Source organism: Vollenhovia emeryi, unplaced genomic scaffold (assembly GCF_000949405.1).
Source record: "Vollenhovia emeryi isolate VEMERY1.0 unplaced genomic scaffold, V.emery_V1.0 DF939134.1, whole genome shotgun sequence".
Classification (NCBI taxonomy): domain Eukaryota; kingdom Metazoa; phylum Arthropoda; class Insecta; order Hymenoptera; family Formicidae; genus Vollenhovia; species Vollenhovia emeryi.
In genome coordinates, this window is record NW_011967232.1 from 1,361,330 (window position 1) to 1,378,539 (window position 17,210).

General features: G+C 42.8%; 2 protein-coding genes across 2 annotated transcripts; one reads left to right on the forward strand and one right to left on the reverse strand.

The window, feature by feature from the left end:
* Positions 1 to 281: 281 nt before the first annotated feature.
* Positions 282 to 13,187, reverse strand: LOC105567788 (voltage-dependent T-type calcium channel subunit alpha-1G-like). The gene is made up of 2 exons (XM_012022929.1): positions 12,163 to 13,187; positions 282 to 509 (listed from the first exon to the last, which is right to left on the reverse strand). The coding sequence occupies exons 1-2, from the start codon at positions 12,531 to 12,533 to the stop codon at positions 344 to 346; spliced, it is 537 nt and encodes a 178-aa protein (XP_011878319.1). The 5' UTR covers positions 12,534 to 13,187; the 3' UTR covers positions 282 to 343.
* On the forward strand, positions 464 to 5,966 carry LOC105567787. The gene is made up of 3 exons (XM_012022928.1): positions 464 to 509; positions 3,965 to 4,203; positions 5,416 to 5,966. The coding sequence occupies exons 2-3, from the start codon at positions 4,060 to 4,062 to the stop codon at positions 5,623 to 5,625; spliced, it is 354 nt and encodes a 117-aa protein (XP_011878318.1). The 5' UTR covers positions 464 to 509; positions 3,965 to 4,059; the 3' UTR covers positions 5,626 to 5,966.
* Positions 13,188 to 17,210: the final 4,023 nt, after the last annotated feature.

Genomic DNA, 17,210 nt, shown 5'->3' on the forward strand with positions numbered 1-17,210 from the left:
CTCCCCCCTCCTCTTCCTCCTCCTTCTTCTTTGCTAGACTAATTGCGAACCGGCCGGAAACCGTGTCAAGATGCGCAATCGATTAATTCGCTTATCAGCGCGCCATATAATCGTCGCCTTCACGCGAAAATTTCCCGTAAATTGACTTAATTGAATTGTAAATATTCCCACTTCGATATCGGACTTTTTCCTCCCCCGGCACGCGAACATGCAAATGCGATACTCGGCATCGCGAGGGGAGCCGTTCTTATGGAAATGGTTTTTACTTGAATAAACCCGATACGCTATGCTTCGCTTTCTCAAATCCGAATGAGATAACGCGGATTACTTTGGCTCCTCTTCTTCATTCATTTTTTTTTCTTTTTCCAACCGGCTGCTGCGAGATATGAGTACCTACCTGCAGTATCTTACATCGATTCGTTACACACTGGTCGTCCACGCACGGCTGGTACATCCCGAGCGTAATGCAGTTTAGAAGAATCACCATCATGCTCACCCTTTCGAACCACGTGAGTCTTTGTTAAGGAAAACAGCTGGGTATTTTTCAGTCTTTTTTCCCTTAAAAGTAATAGATCGCTGGCCACGCATTTAAAACTAACGTGTAAAAGAGAATCTTTAAACATACGGGATACAAATTGTGTGCATGAAAAGTATATGAGAAATGTATTGGAAATATCTCGCACTCTCATCTCTCCCTAACCAGGCATGTTGTGAATAAATAATTCTCAATTTTTACAATATACGAATGTAATTCGCCTCGCCATTATTTGCATGAAAATTACTGAGCATTGAAATGTTCCTACGAGCAATCAGTTTTATTACCGCGTAATAAAAATGAGTACAACGTTAATGAGTGAGAAAACAAATTTCTTTCCGTATTTGTTGAATTGACGTTTGTCTTCTTCGTTAAGAATACAATCGTTATTTATAATAATTGAGCCTCATTTTCGCAACGCGCAATTTTTTTCCTGCGTCGATCGATAAATGTCAGATCGCCGTAATCGGCGCACCGATTATCGTTGCCAAGTGACTATCATCTAAACATCGTGTTTTCTCGCTGCGCATTTCTCAACATGCCAATTTAACAAGCAGACAAGTTGTGCGATTACATCTAATCACGCGTCTCTGGCCACCGGGCGTGGAAAAAAGTGTCGCAGATGAGTGCGCGATTAATATTGAATGAAGTATACGATGTACTATTCGATCATCATGTCAGCCACGATTTGATCAAACGTCCGATTTTTCTGCAACGTCACGACACACTGGTCGTCCGTGCTAGCACATTGAAATTAGATATAAAGTTCAAATCGAAATCGATAATCAAGATGTGTGCGCAAGTGATGCGATGCAGCGAGTTTCCGATCGTACAATTAGCAGCTATCAGTTTTCGGTAGTTACCGCTTTTAATAGGGTTGTGATATCTCAGTATCGAATGCGATTATTAATTACACGTAAATATCATTTTAAACTCTCTAAATACTAAACAGTTAATACTGCACATGCTAAATATGAATTTTACCCCGTAACACAAATCTCGCGTAAAGACGTTTACAGTCTAAATTTTAATTTTTAACAACATCATTTAATATTTTTAACTTTTTTAGAATTTTCGTTTTGTTTGTTAAAGATAAATCTGTTTTGCTTCACGACATCAGTGCTCTATTTATGTATTATATATCTGAGAAAAGTATGTTTAATTATCCTTTCCATCTGCGATACGTCTTCGAGAACATATTATCGTGATATCTTTTTAATGTGGAGATAAATCGCGTGCGTGACGCACAGAAATAAGAAACCGAGGCACCGATTCCCGAGCAGTCGCGATTCGTATGCCACCCTTGCGGCGACGGTGTTATACGACGTCGCGATATTCATCGGCGTCGCGTGCAAGCGGCTATTCACGTGTTAGCTAGCCGGCTACTGACATCGAGTTACACGCGAGGCCGACGCCCTTCTCGAAAAGGTTAAAGTGAAGTAGGGAGCACCATTAAGATGGGGATTACCGCAATCTCTTATTTCGACTGAAATTCTTTTTACTACTTGTTGCGCTCAATTAATTATAGGCGACAAAGACGACCCGTGTCTCCGAATTACCTCGAATCGATCGCCTGTAGTCATCGAGAACTGGCCGAAAATAATGGACCACGGTGTGACATTTGAACTTGAACCCGTCTATCTTCGTAAATGACCTTTGTTACTTTTTATGGTATCCGGACGATAAATGGCCCGACTGGGCGCGCAGGAAATTGGTAGACTAAAAATAAATCGATCGCCGCTTATCACGCGAATGGAACGTATAGCGCTATGTTAGATGGGACAGTTCTTCGGAATATATTTGCACAGCCAGAGATTGGTGAGATATTAGCCTAATGAAAGGACAAAATTGACACACGCTGCGACTCGTCTGCCCGCAAATCAATCCGCCGTTAAGCTCCCTAAAACATCTCCATTTATTCTCAGAAGAACTTTCATTATGGATAAAGAGTTCGAGGGTTGTGTATCACGAAAATTTGGAAAGTGCTCGGCGAATAAAGTATAAATCTCATGTAGCTAATTAAAAATGGAGTCTCTGACGAAAGTTAAATTCAAATCGCGACAATCTTTGTTCATGCACATCCATGCACGGTTGGAATATCGGGTTTGTCTTTTCGCACAACGCTTTGACGCTAGACAAAGCGCTTCTACGGGCAGCGCAAGCGTCTGAAAGAGTTTATTAAAGCGTCTGCAATTCGACGTGTTAATATTATAGAAGACGTCTTTATTTTTCGAACGTCAGTCAGACGTTTTTATAACTTTTCTGCTGTACAGATCGGCATTTCAAAAGCGCTCGCTTCTCGACCCGAATTAAACACGGAATCGTACAATCTACGCAGTTCACGCCGGATGCATGATAGATTGCCGTACGATCGCGAAGCGATGGTGTATCATAATAGCGATCTATCACGCCGACACGATCTCGCGTGCCAAGCGGTGATATCGACGAGCGTTTGTACGAGCGCGGTTCTTAGCCACCCCCGTGTGCTTACACAGACAGTCGCGAGCACCTGCACCGTTTCATCTCTGGCGTAGAGAGACGGGGGCAACGACGAGTGAGAGAGAGAGAGAGAGAGAGAGAGAGAGAGAGAGAGAGAGAGAGAGAGAGAGAGAGAGAGAACCGGAGGAAGGTTCGCATTAAAAAGCAGCATGTCGGTGATTTTGACAGGCGGATTGCGAGGAACCTTCTGCGTTATCTGCTTTCACAAACGTGCTCGGAGTGTGTTCGATCAATAAACTAGGTTGGCCTCCACCGAGCTCTCTCTCTCTCTCTCTCTCTCTCTCTTCCTCTCAGTATGCAACCCTCGCGTCTTGGTGAACGTCGTCGCCCGTTAATGCAAAGGAGGCGATTGATGATAGACATTCATGCATTCCTTGCGTTGACAGGTGCCCTTTATTAGGACCGGAGATTTACATACTCCAGAAGCTCAAATAAGATACCTAGAGGTGAACTCGAACAGTAGGTATTTCAAAATGAAGAAATATATTGTTTTAGGAAGAGAATAAATTTCCACTATTCTTTACTTTAGTTTGGAAACAGCGAAGATAATAAAATGGGATTTCATCCGAAAATGTTTGTTGCCAGTTTTGAGCTCCAAGTATCGACGGCTACAAGTAATTATAGGAAGTACGACACGTTTATTAACGCGCTAATTGCAAGGCGAATTTTGCTTAATCAGTTCGTTGTATCAGGTATAAAGATAAGTTTTTAATAATGCAAACTTGTGTATGCGTATTAATTGCACTTTGCATGCGCCTCAACGTGTCAGTATTGTATCACCGGTGACATCATGACATTCAACATATTAAAGCCGAATAATTAACGTAGACGCATAAAGGATAAATGTGTAATTATTAAAGTCGTATAATTAACGCAGACAAAAGCACGATATCTGCGTATATCGAAATGATTGCTCCGTTATTCTTCCAGCAAATGCTGCGGTTCACACACAATGGATTCCTCATCGGTGTGCACGGGTGCCACGTCGTCCGACAGGTGTATCCGCTCAAGTAGAAAACGGCTGAATGTATGAGAGGCTTTGCGCGCTGAACCTAATGGATCGTGTTGTTGTTGCTGTTAACTTTCATCCCCTTACGAGGCATGCACCGCTCTTATTGCCAAGCCTTATTCCCCAGTATAGGTTAACCATTTCTAACTGTTACATGAAGGTAGGACAAATGATTGCTCAACCATTAGGTTCGCAGTGTATAATCGTAGTTAATTGACACAGAGTTTTTAATGACTAAAACATAGTAAGTGTATGTAATTGTTTTTTTATCGTTGGATGATTATTGTCATCATAATCATCAAACAAATGTATTTGCTCATTTTGTCTAAATTATTTAAAACGTAATTGAATTGTAGCATTGTGAGATATATCAGAGATAATTTGTTTCTTACTAAATGTATCATTAATCTTTAATATACGTTAACAGATAATAAGAATTAATCTTCATTAGGTATCATATATTCATTCCGTATATAAGAGAATATCATGATTGTTTCACACTTTTGCAAACCCATATGTTATATGAATATTTCAGTAAAATTTAATCTTTAATCTTAATATCTGATCCTAATATATTTAGGATCATATAATCTTAATTTCTTGTGAAACGTTAGACATCTAAATATAATATCAGGAAAACGATGTATTAAGAGAGATTAATGAGAAAGCAATGCAATAAGATGGATAGATAGATAGATTGAGTAAAAGTAAGAGACAGAGAGAGAGAGAGAGAGAGAGAGAGAGAGAGAGAGAGAGAGAGAGAGAGAGAGAGAGAGAGAGAGAGAAATAGAGAGATTAATTTTCATTTTTAAATGACAATCAAGCACTCTTTTATTATCCATTGACCTGATTGCTCCTTATTCGCAGGAAACAATGTAATAAAGAAAAAAATGTTGAAAAGCACCGTATATTTTGTTAAACATGCAAACATGGATGTCAGAGTAAATGATAATAACGGCGAAGAAGTGGAAACGACGATGTGGGAAACGGCAGAATTATATCAACTACATTCCCCGTTGTATACAACGTGTTCCAGAAACATCAAATGTTTCCCTAGAACACTTTTTCTTCTACAAAATGTGACATGTAGAATCTTTTTGTAAGAAAAAGAGAATGCTAGTTCTTTAAAATGTATTTATGTGTAAAAAAAATGTTAAATTTTCGATACCTTCAACGAGCATATGTTTGAAGTTTCATGGGTTCTTGAAATAAAATTCGGTTAAAATCAGAAGAAAAAAACAAGAGGAAAAATTTCGAAGAGAAGATTATCTATCTATGCGTTTTCACACGCTTAGTTTGCCGAGATTTAATCTTACAACACTGTAATATACTGTCAATGTTCCATCATTAATGTAATTGCTCTTTTTTATAGAACGTTCTCCAATATCTACGGTTGAAAGGGCACCCGGTAGTACTTAGGACACGCAATCGGTGCTCAGTCAACAGGCTGTCTGATATGAAGGAACGAGGAAAAGCCGCGGCAGAGTGTCAGGGACGTCAATCTGCGACCGAACTCCTTTCCGGATTCGTCGTTCACGCCACGATCGATTCAACGAAGTCTACGCTGCCTGGAAAGACCTAAATCATCGTGAAAATCCTCCGTCAAGGGACATTTTCTCCTACTCTTTCGCGATGGTCTCGTCTCAAGCCGTTTCGACAGCTGCTGAAGAAGGTTTGCCGCAATTTGTCGCGGTCGTTTATAACGACAAAAACCAGAAGACAGACTATACATGCAATTTGTTAGATTTCTCTTATTTCCTGCATTACTGCGACCGGACGGAAATTGTAATGGGTCTGCAAGATAAAGTCGTCCGTCGTTCTGTCCGCGGAAAATCGAAAGCACCCGCGTTTCACGCTCGAACTACCACATCGATTTCGTCGAAGCTGACGTCTCGGAGCGCGTGCTCGGTTTCTTTAAAATTACTTTAGTTAATAACTTAATTAAAATTATAAAGGTTATAGATTAAGTTATGAGAAATAATAGAGCTAGAAATTTAGATTTAAAATTATATAGAATTAATGAAGAGACTTTTTTGTTAAATATAAAATTAATGGAGAGAATTTCTAATGTCTCTTTCAATTTTATTTGTCAATTTTTTATTTTAAATAAGTAATTGTTTTGCGCAAGCCATTGCATTTCTGTTAAGGAATGAAAGAAGTTTTAAATCCCTATTTCTACTTTTACTTGAGAATGAATATTTTAGAAAACGAGAGAATTAGATACCCGAGAGACTCTCTTGGATAGCAGACTGTGTTTCACACGGGCGCGTTGAATTCGGCCATGACGGAACTATTTTCACGCCTCGGATATTCCAGGAACAAGGAAAGAGACGGGCATTCCTCATTTCCGGAATGAGTAATTAAATCGTTACGAGAATAAACGCGAGCATTTCGCGAAGGGACAAATGCTTCCTATCTCGCGGACTCGTGTACGCGTGCTGCTAAAAATAAATCCCGACCCGTTTTAACGCGCTCGGAGATAAGCAGCGCCAGCGGAAAATAATCAATTCGATTGCTCCGCACGTGAGCCGTAGGTGTTGCAAGACCTCGGAGCCCTAGATAACCGTTTATCGTGCTATGTAATCTGTACCCGCGCCGCCGTCTCGGCCGGCGTGCCTGTGACCGCGTTAAGTATCGTTCGTGTAAGGATTAATGCCGTTGCAGCATGCTGCAGAATTCTCTTGGCTCGCTGCGACAATGCACGACCGTTTATATAAATCTTGGACTAGCGTTATGCACGATGCGGAAACACGCGACAGTACAGATTACAATCGCGATTGAAGACACTGGTCGATTGAAATTTGCAGTGCCGATTTCGCTAATGTGGAAAATCTTCGCCTAACTCAAATTGTTCTTCGATATTCGCATTGACAGCTCGTACGTTTTTCCGATGAAACGTTGTCTCTTTTGTCAGAAGGAAAAAGAATCGAATAAAGAGAAGGACAGAAAAGATATGCCATGTTTAATGTGAACTTATATTAATTGCTTGGTGTACTGCATTTTAACTATGAGAAATAACTTTGTTATATTATATTTTGATATTTGATACGAAAAATATTCGGAAAAACAGATTTCTCGGTAAAAAAAAAGTGTCTTATTGCACTAATGTTTTATTCTAATTTTTAATAGAAATGTAACATCCGTAATATCGATTAAAAAAACACTGGATTAATTAAATCCGATGAAAAATGAATTCTCATACAATGAGTATTTTCAAATGTCATGACCGACAGACGTTGCATTCATTAGCGAGACATTATAAACAACGTTTTAAAGCTTTTAAAATAATTAACGATACTTTCATTAATTAATTACTTTTAATTAAAATGATCCTTGTCGCGTCGTATAACTTCAAAGATGTAAATTAATATGAACTTCTTATACAAATGCTATCTGCAAGATATCAACTATGACATCAATTACGCTGCAATGTTACAGCCGACATACATAAAACACATACAAAGCGCGAGCCCTTGTACGATAGGAGATTGATTTTTATGCGCCTGTTACGTGTCGATCGGTCGGTGATGGCCCGTCAACCTGTTTCTCATCGACGCCTCTCGCTCTCATCGGTGCTCATTTACGCGGCGCTTAATAGACAATCAAGCGGCCGAGGCGGCCAAGCAAATTGTTTCGATCGACTGCCGCTTCCGGCGACGTTCGAGGTCGCGGATGATTGCCTCGCTTTAGTCACTCGATTATTTTTCCCCGGTCCTACGAACGTCCTGACCTCGTGCCCGTATTCGTCGGCGATCGATGACAAATCATCGGGAGGATCCAGCGAAGGAAGATGGAAGAACGCGCGAAACCGTGGGGAGATCAACGGAGAGAACTGCCCTTGAGACCGGACCGTTCGGGCCACTGCTTTTGATTATAGCCGCAATATCGCATTTGTTCACCGCAAAACCGCGGTTGTCATACCCCGTGAAGTTGACACCTACTTACTCAAGTATTACGTTTACCACCGTAACGAAAAACCCACCGCAAACGTTGCGCGACGTTGCGTACTTTTCTCGTTACATTTTCTAGGTTTCCATCGTTAGAGCGATAAATTCAATACATTTTTAATATCCAATATCCTTTTTTCCAACGCGCATCTCGGGAAGAGACGGTCTCCTTCTATAAATATTTTAATACTTATTTATGTTCTCCGCTCTGGATTCGATGATTCTACGAATTTCGCATTTAAACAATAAATATTCGCAAAGCCAAGGTAAAATCGAGTAAAATAATATATAATACGTCTATATGACAATGTTCCAATTACTATTTTATATATATATGACAACGCAATTAAATTCACATAAAAGTAGCTTTTACTGTTTGTCGAATATTTGGCAAATAATTGCATTGCTTAATCTGCTGCTGTTATAATGAAAATAAAATAAAAACAAAAAAATGTAACTGCAGTAGAGACAGTCGATCGTTCACGACAATCAGTAGTTCGAGTGCAATTCAAGCAACGCAGTAGAGTAGTGCAATCATGCGTCGGACAAGAGCGACAAGTAGTCAAAACTTGAACGCCAGCCTATCGAAAGGAGCGAACGTTTCCTTCCATAACGGAACATTTCGCTATTTTTAGAGTCGCGCGTTTATAAAAATCTTGAAACCAAAGAATAAGAGACGAAAAGAGACGAAAATGTAAAAAAAAACAGAAGTAATTTAATCGTGTAGTATTCTCGGAAGCAATATACAGTAACATCTTTTTCCGTGTGCAACTCTCATACTTAAAACTAATTAACGATAAGACTTGAAGTGAAACAACCTGTCTACATAAATAACCATTAACACTAGACGAATGAATTAAATGTGGAGGATACATATAATCAGATTAAATCGTAAATAACTGCTCGCCCGGTTTATGGTACTTAAGATAATGAAGTAAACTATCAGGCTGGAACAGGGAGATAGCCGTTTGTTCCGTTAATGGCAATCATCTCGCACAATCTATCATGTAATCTCGCATTTAATCTCTAAGCAGAAAAGCAATGCATTCTCGCGAATTACAGGTTTCAGCAAATTAAAAGAATTGCGACCAGCTTTTTATTGATCCGAGCCGCGCGTTAACCGCTTATAACCCCGAACTTATAAGCCAAGTAAAACAAACTTCCTGAACTATGCAACGTGTTATAAAAGTGGATCAATAATATTATTTACGCATGAAATTAAAATTGCTCCATAGAAGAGTGATCGGCGGATAAATCTTCGAGTGCTTCTTAGGCAATTATTATAATTATGTCTCGTGAAGACAAAAAGTTCTTTCATCTCAGTTTCTCTTCGTGAAATAAGAATATCTTTCTTTCGTCCGCGAGTCCGAGGACAAAATCCAGTCCGTTTCATTTGGAATTATATGTACAGCTCTTGAGTATTACAGCAAGTTAAAAAAGCCGCGAACGTTTAATTGAACATTGGAAGGTGCATAATTGGTTTTCACTTTAGATTATCTCTTTGTAATTTTATACATGATTCTCTTTATCCTTATCATAATATTGGTGCAAAAGAATATTACATACATTACAATATCTGATTTATTGAGATCGGACTAAACGCATCCTGGATGATGATACATTTTAAATAAAGTTCATTACTATAATTTTATTGGTGCAGTTAATATCGGTGGCAACGCTGCATTTATATTTGCGCATTGGAATTAAATTTGCTTGAGCGAACTAAATCTGTGAGTTATAAACCACAATTATTACAGCAAGTAGTTCAAGGAAAAATGCAGTTTGGCATTCCCTGGCCCGCCCTTGGTCCCGCTAGGATTAAACATCGATGGGTCAAGGTCTCTGCCGTTTCGATACAAACACATGCTTTTGTGTGAAATGTACCTCGAAATTTCGAAAATTGAAACCATCCAGTCGCGATTCTCCATGCAACATGAATTAACCGTGAGATAATATTGCAATTTTCACGCGCTAGCGTAACGCTCCGCTATTGTTTTCGTTCCGAAATAAGTATTCTCGCGATTCGGTTCCGCAAGAGAGCGAGCGTGTACCACGCAGAACGTAGAGAAATTTATTAAATTCTTTATACGGGACCTTGATTAAATTGAGGGACACCTCGGTATACCCAGAGGGGTTCTTTCCCCCAACAAGGGGACCCGGGAATTTCAGATCGCGGTATCCGGGAGCCGATTTCAACGACGAGCCACGAGGCGAGATGCGATTACGGTGGGACGAGAGCGATGGTTTTGCAGCGGCAATGTGAAACAGGCTCGAGGTCCGCATTCGCATTCGGTGCTACGACGTGCTTCAACCCGCGCCCATTGTCCTCGCGCGCACAATGGAGATCTTTCTGACGCGCGGCGCGCTTCCCTCGGCGCTTGTTGCTCCGATGGTCGGCTGACTAAACTTTGCCCGGACGTCGCCGCCGCCGCCGCTGCAGCCGTCGCTCTGCCGCTGCCTCACCACGTGCAGTGCACGTCCCGCCGCATGCCCTCCCCCCCAGTAATTTCCCGCACAAACGGATATAGGCGCTCCGGCCGTGTACGCGCCGGGAACCGGAGGAGGGATCGGGTGCCGCGAGAGGGTGAGGAAAATGCGGGACGAGATGGAGAACGGGAACGCCACTGTGCGGAGGAGAAAAAGGAGTCACCGTCACCGCCACCGCCACCGCCGCGCCGAGAGGAGAGCGAGATAGGAGAGAGAACTGTGCCACTGTGGAAAGCGGCTACGCGCGCAGTAGGATTCGCCTGGGGATAGGTCAATCAATGACCTATTTAAGGTGTCTTCAGACCGGTCTCCCTCGGCACCCGCCACCGCCAGTTCGCCACACTCGATCGGGGCTACTCGCGGCAACAAATGCTCGCCCGATAGCGGGAGAGATTCTCAACAATTCAACAAATGAGGCGGAAGCGCCGCGCTGTTCGCAGGGCGCGAAGAGTTCCGTAAGTTAAGGACATCGTGCGAAAACAGAACGATCAAGCGTATCCCTCGAGGAGTTTTCACGTCGGAGACACGTCATACGTAGAAAAAGCGATTAATCGTCCTCAGATGGTACCGATACAATTTTCCAATTTCCTTCTCGCTAAGTGTCACAATTATAGCTCGAGAAACGACCTTTCAGGAAAGACGACATCTTTCTCGTTCCAATTTTTTCCGTAAAATAAACACATCTTTCCTTTCGCGCTTATTTCGATTCCGAAATGAAATCCAATTTACCTACCAATTAACGTTAATCCTTGATTATTGCGGTACGTTAAATCTAACGTCACAAACGGTTAATCGAACGTTGGAAAGAGCGCATAATTGATTTCTATTTTAATTCACGCGTCATTGTGTTATCACGATTTTATCCTTTTTATCTATAAAGATCCCAACGCGAAATAGTATTGACATTAGCTGTCAACCCGTTAATGTACATTATAACGTGGCTGATTTATTGAGATCGAGTTACACGTTCTATAAGGGCGAAAATGTAGGTAAAAATGTTGATGCTGTCGATAATTTGTTTAATTGAATGGGCCTCGACATCGCCTCCCAGTTAATCTTATTTGATAACGCGCTACACGGCGACTTAGGAGAATCAACAAATCCTGATAGCTACGGCGGATGCTGACGCACGCGCAACCTTGTGTAGTCAGAGAGATGAAATAAATTCCTAATGAAGATCGACTGGAACAGTTCGCATCAGCTTACCACGACCATGAAAAGCGAATCTGTATTCGTAAAATGTACACCAAGATGTCTCTCCCTCACAAAAGCTACCGTAGAAACTCGATATCCAATAATCGCTTCTAATTCTGTTTTTGGTGAAAGATTTATCGGGCCTATAAAATATATCGCAGATAATATAAACGTCTAAAAATTTGCTAATTATTGAGAAACTTGGTGCAAAACGTGTCCAATCAGGGATATCCTTTCGTCATAAGGACACAAAATTTCCGATATTCTTCGGAAATCTGAGGGGCAAATTCTAATCCATAAGATTTTTTTTATTCAAATATGTGCAAACGTTAATACTAATTTTCCTTCGGAATTATAAATTATTTATAGAAATGTTTCAGATTTTTATGCTGATTAAAGCGCAATGTGCGAGATCGCATGTGTATGTAGGTCGACGTATCTACTACAAAGCAGAGTTTACCATACCGAGTCGAGAAGTACCAAAAGGATATGGATTAGTAATCAGCGCAAGACACCAGTTGCGCGGTCGTGTGGTCTGGTCGAGATATCTGAGAGCAATCGGAATGAAGCCTGGATAGGGTAGACCCTCGCCCTCCTCCTCCTCGTCCTCATCTTCGTCATCCTCGTCGTCGTCGTCGTCGTCGTCGTCATCATCGTCGTCCTCGTCGTCCATATCGTTCTCACCGTCCTCGTCCTCGTCGGCCGCTCGCCTGTTGGCGGATATGTGAGCTCCGTCCTCGTCCTCGTCGTCCTCGAGGTCGCTGAGCTCCGCCACGTCGCTGTCGGAGCCCTGCTCGCCGACCCCGCTGATCGCCCTCGACGCGGATCGGTACCGGTATCCCTGAGGATAGTGCAGCGACATCCTCGCGGCGTTTCTCCGTTAACGACGTCGCGGCCTCCTCGGCGTCCGGGGCTGCGTGAGGCGACGGTTCCGGGACTCCTCGGCCGTCCGGGGGGAGATTCTCATCGCCCGATCTTGCCGCACGTCCGGGTCTTCCTTCCCGCACGCGCGCGACTCGCTCTAATCGCGCGAACGATCGGTTGTTCTCGGGGGCGTTATCGGGGATGTTCCGTGCTCTCGTTGCGCCAGTCCCTCCGTCGCGATTACGACGACAAGTATCTCACCCTCCTCACCCGTCTTAATCTCGACGCTCGACGCGGGCTGCTCCGCACTGTCGCGATCGACGTAACGAGCGAGTGGCCGCCGATCGCATCTTACGCCGGAGCCGGGGGAGATAGCGAATCCAGGTGCGGACTTGCCCTCTCGACGCGCCTGCCCGGTGATTCTTCTCACCTGGGGACGTGGCGAGCGCACGGTAACCTTGCCCTGATATCGCGCTGTTCCCGGAGGATGTGATCGTGCCGCGATCCTCGCCACGAGGTCAACCAATAACGGCAGGATAGGCGAGATCCTCCCCGAGAAAGAGGCAACTTCCGACGGCACGATCTTAGGTCTCGGAAGGAGAGCGCACGTGAAGCGCGTGGCCGAGAACTGATTCACTGCATCACCACCACCACCACCACCACCACCACCTCTTCCTCTTCCTCTTCCTCCTCGTTCTCTTCTTCCGGGTATGGAACCTCCACCTGGCCGTATCCTCTCGCGCTCCAGGTGCTTATCGACCGCGACGTCGGTCGCGCGGACACGCGGGCACCAGCGCCAGGCTGTTGTCCGCGAGGCGAGCGTCGTGCGCGAACGTGCGGTGGTGGTAGCCAGCAGCTGAACGCCGCGCGATCGCGGCCGTGTTCACGACGACGACGACGGTGCCCGGCGCAGCGTCGACCGGTGACTGAAAAAAACGTCGAACATCCTCTGCCCGACGACGGCGGACGCATGCGCGACCTCCGGTGTGTGCGTGTCCCTCGCCTCCGCGTCTCGCGACCTCCAACACATATCCTCCCCCAGAGAAAATCCGGAGATCTTCCTACTCTTTTCCACCTCTTCTCGGCCTCGCGCACCAGTCTTCTCCTTCTCTTTCTTCTCCTCTTCCTTTTGGTCTTCCTCGTTCTTCTCTTTCAACCCTTGGACGACTGAGGAGTACCTTCATGACTGGTACTCGAGGCGGGCGAAACGGAGGCAGGGAGAGACAGAGACAGAGACAGAGAGAGAGAGAGAGAGAGAGAGGGGGGGGGGAAGGGATGGAGAGGTGACTGGAGAGGATCCGGCCAAGTCCTTGAGATCCTTGCTTTCACTTTCGGTGCCAACCAAGTGACACTTGTGCCTTTTCTCGTTATTTGCCCAAAAGGTGCTATCTCACTTCGAACCTGGCGTACGTATCGACGCCCGACTAATTGATGATCCGCGGGTCATCACGTGATCGGCATCGGTGGTTTCTCGCTGCGGGGCTCGCGAAGGTAATCGAGCGAAAGACAAGTTCAGCGAGAGAGAAGTTTCTTTTTTCGGGTCGCGTTTGAGTAAGGTAGATGGAGGAGATGGGGCAAGGATAATATCGATAACACTGGGGGTGTACTTGATGGATGACTATTCGATGACACGTTATCGAAGGGTTGAACTTCGTTCGAAAGGGGCGATAAGAGATCGCGACCATTTTATCATACACTGTTGGAATTTAGCATTTCAGGAACAGCAAACTCTCAGAAAATATTTGCCAAGCATTTACCGTGCGCTGAAAGAAACTCTCATCGGAAATAATGCGTCAAAAAGAGAAATGTTCTTGTAAAAAGAAATAGACCACAGCTAACATTTTCTCTTCCGAAAAAATGTGCAGCTTCAGTTGCTGAATTCTGCAGATTGTTAGAGATATTAATAATAATTGGTATTGCATATGTATAATTGATTATTATAATATAATAATGTGAAAACCACACATATTTTCGTCTTAATTTTCGTCAGATTTATAGTATATTTCCAAGACAGTCAAAGGTATGCATTTAAATATTATGAGCTTTGAGAGAAGCGGGAAGTATTTCATAGCACGATAATTTGCTTATCGCGACGTAATAAATTAAACACAGTAATACAATAAATTATCATAATACTGTGAGTTAACTCCTGCACAACCAACGAACAGAAGACAGGCGACTTTTCATTTTCTAGCACCACAGTTTTCTAAGCAAAGGCTTTAACGATATGGCGAAGACGAAGAAACATCGCTGCGATCGTTGCTAACTCCCTATGCGCCTCGTCTATTTTTGCTCGGAAGCCGGAAAACGGAGAAGAAGCGGGCTGCGTGTGTATCGTGCCGATACACAATTTCTCGAGCGGAAGAACGACAAGGTAGCGGCGATAATCAACCGCCGGATACTGGATACGCGATTAAAGTCAGCGGTGTGTCCGGAAACGATCAAACTCGTTGAAGATTACAAACGTGCCGTCGTCGGCCTTAATCGACTCCGCGTGCTCGGCCGAAAATAGAAACCCAACCACGCGCGTTCCACGTTCGCCGTTCGGTCATTTCAAGTGGCTGGCATAATTTGCGGCATCTGATGCTTCGCGAAACACTCTTCTCGGGGGTCTTGATAAAAGAAAAAAAAAGAGAGAGAGAAAAAGAGAGAAGGGTGGAGGAGGAGGACGAAGGGAAGGGAGAGATGCTCCTATCTCATTTTTGCAGCATTTTATTCAAAACTAAGGTACGCCCACAGTGCGATATAGCGGATTATCGCGACGTTGCTATAACATATCGCACCGAATATACGCGCACATTTTATTATTTGGCTGCGACACACGTTATCAATCTGTTCGCATCTGCGAATATAATAGCATGCAGCTGACTTATAGTATTATAGTCGCTGAGTATACTAGTTTACGGATTAACATTGCATTATTTAATATACTAGAGATGAGCAAACGCGCGCTTCGCGCGCGCAGTTTGTAGTTGAGCATTGTATATTTTTAAGAATTTCTATACATGCAAAGAAGTAATTGTATGCGCAACGTCAATTTAAAATAAAAAGTAATTTATCACTCACTGATATGATTCGCAACCGCAGAGTTTTACATCATGTGTGTTAAACTGTAAAAATACAAATATGTATATGATTAGTATAGACTAATTGTGTCAAATCGAAATTATTGTACCAAATATGCTTCATACTTTATATTTTAAAAATAGGTATTTATTAAGATAATTATATAAAATACTGAGAAAGTCTTCCTTTTAAATATAAATTCACAAAATTTTATACATTGGCTTTGTTTTCTAACACTTATTCGACTCCTCGTTCGAATCATTTGAATAAATAAAATAAAAACACAGAACAGATGCTTTATTTTGCACAAGTAACAATTAAATAACATAAAAATGTAAGACACTTACCTTACGATTTCTCCGCCGTTACCCGATGCCTTCTCGGCCTCCTCCTCCTCTCAGATTTCCTTGTTGCACTTACACAACACTCACTCGCGAAAATCATCGATCGCGCAAAATTTCCGGCACTCCCGTACGCGATGTGAAATACCGCGAACACACGAAATATTATTAACTTCTGGGTTATCGGTTTCCAAGACTTTCTCTCATACAAATTACTCAAACTAACAACTTGCATTTTTGATTCGGAATAATAGGATAAATCACTTGAATTGGCGATATAAAACGCAACGCGAGCACCGGAAGCATAATCTGCGGCAAAGAAATAATGTAACGACGTGCAATAAGCGACTCTCTTTACTTCCCGCCCGTTCGAGTTGCGAAGAACGACAGAGCGAAGTCGTACAAATTTCTCTTTTTTTCCCGAAAATGGAACAGATTACACGAAATCGACAGATAATTAAAAGCGCGGTGCGTAAACGAGATGTAACCGCGACAAAGTACCACGGTTTACATTCATATTTTAGATGAGTTAATCTCGTGAAATATCTAGGTACACGTTGATAAAGAACCGTCGCCTCAATATACAATTCGTTTCTCTTTGCAAGTTGTAAAAACTTAATGATTAATCAAGGAACGTTACTTGTTACTGATAAAGGTGTGCAAATCAATAGTGTTTTATCCCTGTATTCATCGCGATCGAGTCTTGGAAACCAATAACGCAAAAGTAATACGACACACGGAGCGACTCTCGCTGCTGCCTGCCGGCACGACGTTCGGCGAGCGAGTGATACCGCAGCGACCTTCAGATACACGATGGCACGCAAAAACATCGTACGTCACCGCGCCGAGAGAAAAACAACAAAAAAACGTTGAGCGTTCGTTGTCCGTTGTCCCGCCTACGAAATTGAAAATGCTATACCTAATATTTCTAATTACTTTGTTCAGTGACTGTCATTACGTTTTGCGTATCATTCTGCGGACTTATTGGTATTGATTAAATTAACGATTAATTCTGTTCAATCGAGAAAATGTTTCGAAACGAAAATCGTTGTTACTTAAATTCTAATTACTAAGATTAGAGATTTTACTTCAATAGTTGATGCGTACAAATGTATATTTCTAAATTGCAAATCTTCATTCACTATGAATCTAAAAGAGAAGTGAAGCACACCGCTTCGAGAAAACCAATCGACATCGCGGAAAAGAGGCCTCAACTGTTCGATATTAACGATATTCGCGCTGGTCTCAACATCTCTTTTTTAGAAAGG

What these genes read in the sequence shown, in the direction of transcription:
- LOC105567787 (XM_012022928.1), top strand. Translation starts at nt 4,060, where the DNA reads ATGTATGAGAGGCTTTGCGCGCTGAACCTAATGGATCGTGTTGTTGTT. An exon ending in TTTCTAACTGTTACATGAAG is followed by an intron (nt 4,204 to 5,415) that starts GTAGGACAAATG and finishes TCTTTTTTATAG; the next exon opens with AACGTTCTCCAATATCTACG.
- LOC105567788 (XM_012022929.1), bottom strand. Translation starts at nt 12,533, where the DNA reads ATGTCGCTGCACTATCCTCAGGGATACCGGTACCGATCCGCGTCGAGG. An exon ending in CTTGCGCTGATTACTAATCC is followed by an intron (nt 510 to 12,162) that starts ATATCCTTTTGG and finishes ACAAAGACTCAC; the next exon opens with GTGGTTCGAAAGGGTGAGCA.